The following is a 6000-nucleotide window of genomic DNA, read 5'->3' on the forward strand; positions in this document are numbered from 1 at the left end:
TTGTTAGTCCTAAGGTAGGAAAAACTATACATTGTTATCAGGGGAAAAGAGAATAAATGAATAATAGCATTAGGAAGGTCTTATGGTAGTAGGCGTTAATTCCAATCATTATACAATTCAGCTAGCCAGTTCAATCTTGTATTTTCTCTCACTGGTTATACCATTGTAGGCAAGTTGCTTTCCTTAAGTTATTTTTTTTTTAATGAGGGAATCAGGCTAGATGTTTTCTAATATCTCTTCTAACTCTATATCCAGTATTTAATGGATAGTTTGGGGCTTTTTTTTCCCTTCTGGTAAGTAACTTTAAAAGTATAGTGAAATATCATGAATTTTGAAATTGTGATCATTTGAATGGACAATATTAAAGTTTGACTGATCTTACCTGTTTTTGTAAATGGTAATTTACAAAATTAATTGAGGATGAAGGGAATCATGTAATCTACTTAGAACACTAGCAGTACTTTGACATTTATATATTATTATTATTATTCATTTATATATAAGCATATTTTCATATGGAGGCTATTTTCAGTTTTTTATTATTCATTAGAATAATAAGTAACTTACATTTTAATAGCTAGACCTGTATTCTCAAATATTGTAAATAAATGATTATGAAATTTTGCAATATGCTTTAAGCTATATATACATATATATGACACATAAATATCACCATTAATATTAGTCATGTGAAAATTTATTACATGTGTGAAGCACACTTATTTCTCATGCATATTTTTTAATTGGTTAAAATAAGTTAATAGTATTTTTTAGTAAAGATATAAGAACCATTTAAATTAAGACATTGATTTTTAAGTACCTTAAATTTTTTTAAAGAAATTTTCATTTTGATGCATTAAAAAAAGAAAAACTTATTACCAAATGAAAGATGAGTCTTCCTGAATTCAAATTTGCTTCAAACATTTAATAGCTAGGTAATAGCCCTAAGCATGTCAGTTGGCCCAGATTGCCTCCATTTCCTCATCTGTAAATTAAGCAGTAGAAGTAAATGGCAAACCACTACAGTATCTTTGCTAAGAAAACCCCATATGGAGTCAAGAAGAATCTGATACAACTGAACAGTTATAACCAAATGCTGAAGTTGTAAGCAAAAAAAAGGACAGATTTGATCATTTTAGTAGTCTTCTCTTTTAATTAAAGTAATCCTTTGTGTGAAAAAAATGTGAAGAAAATTGATAAGATTGAAGGGAATGGGTTGGAGCCAATATAGTCTGTAGAAGCTTTAGGAGTCAGACTTGTACTACAGAATATAGCCCTCCACATGTTGAGCACTAACCAGTCCATAAGCCCTCTGCTTCCTGTCACTGATGTCACTTATATAATTCTAGATTAGAATTTAAGGTTTGGGTTTTTATTCTGGCTATGCCTGTTGTTAATTTTTAACAGATTTACAAAATCTGGACAACTCACCTGTATCATATCTGAATATTATAATAGCAGTCACTTAATGTGCTCCAAAAGAATTCTGGAGAGATTAAAATATAATGTATGTGGGATATATAGTGAAGTATTATAGTAGCCAAGATAATCTTATTAATATTTTGGTGGCAATAATTAAGTCACTCCCAACTTAGTGTTCTATGTAAGTCGAACAAAGTGTTCTATGGTAAGTCAAATGTGACAAGTTTTGCAATGAGTTATTTTAAAGGTAATAAGAACATATATTGAGTTCATTCATTAGATAAGTTTTGCTATTGTTCTAGGTCTGATAAGATTCCCAAGGTTGGATGGAGTGATTGTGAACCTGAAAATTCAGTAACCCAAGTGGAGGTAGCTGAAGTGGCTTATGCTGCTGAAGAAGAGTAAGAGATCAGCATCAGCTTCCATAATCTCTGGAAATTTAGTGGTTTGGACTGGATTATATTTTAGCAAAAACTGTTTTTAAAAAAGAAAAGAAAAGTAGCTGCAAAGCATTTATGGGGGGAGGAAGGGTGCACATGTGAGATGTTTACATAAACAAAATTATAACTTATTGGCATAGGAAATATTCATTGCTGCTTTTAAATTGCTTTATCTAGCCTTCATATTTAATATATTTTAAAAGGTCTGGTTAGGATTACTTTAACCTAGACCTATATTCTTAAATATTGTAAATAAATGATTATGAAATTTTGCAATATGCTTTAAGCTGTATATACATATATATGACACATAAACATCACCATTAATATTAGTCATGTGAAAATTTATTACATGTGTGAAGCACACTTATTTCCCTCATACATATTTTTAATTGGTTAAAATAAGTTAATAGTATTTTTTAGTAAAGATATAAGAACCGCTTAAATTAAGACATTGATTTTTAAGTACCTTAAAACTTTTTTAAAGAAATTTTCATTTTGATGCATTAAAAAAAGAAAAACTTGTTATTACCAAATGAAAAGTACCTGAAATAACAACAATCAACTTTCCCTTTAGGGTTCTTGGAAGGGAAAGTAGTAAAATAGTAATTGATAAAGTAACTAATTTATATACAGATATTGTATTATTTACATTACTATTATTACTCTGTATTACATGTTTATTTTTTATCTCTCATTCTTGAACTATAGGGATAATGAGTTTGCCTTTTTCCCCCAAATACTACCTCTTACTAAATAAGGTATGCTCTTTTGAAAATGTATTCTAGATTATCTAAAGATAATTCATTTATAACCAAAAGAGAAAGCCATAGTTTTGCCAAGTTAATATCTAGGTTGTTCCCAATTGCAGTGCATTTTTATTTCAGTGTAGCTGAGATGTTTCAGCATATTATAACCTATTTTTTTTCCAGAATGTATTTATTTAGCCAAGTGATGCACTTTACAGTGATTAAAACTCCTTTGTGCCAAGTTTAATTGGTTAATAGCTTCATTACAGAGAGGAGTTAGGAAAAATGATTATGTAGTGCCTTTAATATTTAACTGTTAGAGAAGTCTTAGAATTCTATGGATCAACTTCGTGAAACTTTTTTAATGTTTATTTTGGCCCTGCCATTAGTTATTGGAAGTGCCTTTGTTTTTCCCCCAGTGAGAAGTTGTTTCACGTTTTTTGCCCATATGGTTTTGCTTAATGCTAGCATGACTAAGGTGCATAATTTAAAACTAAGTTAATGTATTGGCTGTGTACATATATGTGTATATATGTATGTGGTTTTTTCCTAAAAATGGAAAGAAATTGATAAATAAAGTTGTGACTGTCCATTTTTGTAACTGTTTATCTATTTTCTCTCTGTTCCAATACTACCAACAGATACCTATTTCAAATTCTAATAACACTTTCAAGGAATAAAATGTTGTTCACCTTTATTTCTAAATTAGAATACTCTGGGTTGAGAATACCAAAAATTTAATTTAGGTTTTTGTGGAAAACAACAGGTATTTATTAAGCACCTATTATATTCAAGGAATAAGAAAAAATGAAGACTAGTATCTGCACTAAAGGAGTTTACATTCCTATCAGAAGGACAAAACAAATGTGTCTAATATTTTAAAGAATATAACTTTATATGGGTATGCCTTTTTCTAATGAAAACTGAAAACACTTCACAACTTAATGAACATCCTTCATGAATTATTGTGGTTAAAAGAAATTCATTAGAAATATTCAAAATATTTAATGTTTTTTTTCTTAACTGCATTTGATCTTTGCCCAATTACTGAAGTAAAATAATTTACTTAATTTAAAATGAACCAGAGTTGTAGCTCCTAAAATATCTATCTCTAAAAAATTTCTACCTAACTTGTATATATTCCTCTCCTCCATCCCATACTTCCTTAGTGTAAATTTGAATGAAATTTAAATATCCAAATTACAGAATTTTTTCCCATAAATTTACGTTCCATATTATTGATTTTGAGTCTTCATGCATAGGTATAGTAATTTCAAATGTAACCACCAATTTGAATATAATTCATGTGAAAAGAGTAACTTTGAAGCCAATTTGTTAGCATAACAGATAGAAGTTCCAATAGATAGTGTACCATGAAAATAACTTTTATTTTTTTAATTAAAAGTTTTGCTATGATTCAAAGCAATAAAAAAGCAAGTATTTATTCTTATGGGAGAAGAAAAGTGTGACTCATTAAATATCACTCAAGTCTCTTCCTTTCACAATTATAGCCAGATCAAAATTAAAATAAATTTATTCATTATTGTACCAAATTCCCAAAGAGGATTTCTGTAGTAAGAAGAAAATAGTGGAATTCATATGAGAGGAACAAAAAGTCAAGCATTTCATTAATGAAAAAAAGCAGGAAGGGAAAAGGAATCTATCAGTATCAGAACTCAGAATACCACAAAGCAGTAATCTTCAAAATTATTTGGCCCCGATTTCAAAAATGGATGGTTAAATGGAATAGTACACAACAAAAAAGAGCAAACCCAGTATACTACTTAATAACACAGTAGCTCCCACTACTGAATGGAGAAGAACTTGACAAAATCAGGTTAGCAGTTTGACAGAAATTACATTTCTATCACCACTTCAGACTACATATCTAGAAAAAATACATACATACCTATAAGGTTCATAAACTACAGTTATCACTTGGATTATTCAACAAACCTCTTTGTAAGTGATTTTTTTTTTTAACTTAATGTGAATTTGCCCATAGGGAAGGGAGAGAGGGAAGGAACCAGGAAAGGGCATACCTGTGGGATAAGGGGCCTAGAAAAGGATTTTATAGTGTTATAGCCTGGAACAGAGAAAAACAGGAAGAAAAAGTTGGGGGCAGAGATACATGGTACATGGGTGGCAAAGTTCTCAGCACTGTAAGTTTTAAGTAGTACTTGGAAACCCATCACAGTAGAGAAGGTAGCTATCTGCTTTTATTTGGAGGGTTTTTGTTTTTATGTTTAGTTTTTTTGTTTTGTTTTGTTTTGTTTATGGTGGTGGTGTTTTTGTTTTATTTTGGGTTTTTTTGGTGGAGGACATAGAAAGGAAGAGATAGAATGGGGGAGAAGTGTCAGATTTTTGAGGATTGTGATATAAAAACACAAGATACCAATAGAACTTTGCTTAAATTATCTACAGCAAGTATAAAAGGATTTTCATGAATTCATTTAAAATCATGTAATCCTTTATCATTGAGTTTAGCAATTTAAAGGAACTAATGCATTTTTGGAGGAACTATGAACTTAACTAGACCAACCATTATGGAAAGTGTTTTGGAACTATGCCCAAAAAAAGTGCAATATATATTCTTTGATCTAGCTATACTACTCTGGAGTTATATCCCAAAGAACTTTTAAAAGAAAATAAGAAAGGTGTAATTAAAAACTTTTTTTTCTTTTTCTTGCTTTTTTGTTGTTGTTGGGGAGGCTGGTAGTAACATGGTTTATGTGAAATTTTGTTTTGCATGACTAGATATATTTCTAATAGGTTTTGTTTCTCTTCCTCATTTGGTTGGGGAGGAGAAAGAGAGGGAGAAGAGGAAAGGAGGAAAAATTAACAAAGTAATTTTCCAGAAGTGGGGAAATTGGTACAACATTGGACCATCAGGCAAGGAGTTTGTGAGACCCAAAACTGCATTGTCCCATAGACCAAGGAAGTATAGTGGAGAATGTGTTCTGGAATTACTAGAAGAGAGAAGAAATGTTTGTTCTTCAAATCTTGCTATATTTTAAGCAAGTATCCCTTTGTAAAAGCTAATTGATATTAATTGCTTAAGTTAGGCAATAGTCACTGAGAGCTAACAGTGAGAGGACCTATGCCAGAGGTCCTCAAACTTTTTAAATAGGGGGCCAGTTCACTGTCCCTCCAACTGTTGGAGGGCCAGACTATAGTAAAAACAAAAACTTTGTTTTGTGGGCCTTTAAATAAAAAAAAAACTTCATAGCCCTGCATGAGGGGGATAATCATCCTCAGCTGCTGCATCTGGCCCACAGGCTGTAGTTTGAGGACCCCTGGATACCTATAATACCTATAAGGAGGGTTTGAACCAATGGCATTAGAGAAAGACATTCTAACATCTTATGGATACTTCTAGAACCATGAAA

At 30.9% G+C, this 6000-nt stretch overlaps 1 protein-coding gene across 1 annotated transcript in view; it reads left to right on the forward strand.

Moving 5' to 3' along the window:
* SNX16 (sorting nexin 16) overlaps window positions 1-4358 on the forward strand; it is a 37227-nt gene extending 32869 nt beyond the window's left edge. Inside the window, exon 8 of the mRNA XM_031946222.1 lies at window positions 1725-4358. Coding sequence (XP_031802082.1) covers window positions 1725-1827 — 103 coding nt within the window. The 3' untranslated portion in view covers window positions 1828-4358. The remainder of the gene's footprint in view (window positions 1-1724) is intronic.
* Window positions 4359-6000: the final 1642 nt, after the last annotated feature.

The sequence above is a fragment of the Sarcophilus harrisii genome, chromosome 1 (genome assembly GCF_902635505.1).
Source record: "Sarcophilus harrisii chromosome 1, mSarHar1.11, whole genome shotgun sequence".
In the NCBI taxonomy this organism is placed as follows: Eukaryota; Metazoa; Chordata; class Mammalia; order Dasyuromorphia; family Dasyuridae; genus Sarcophilus; species Sarcophilus harrisii.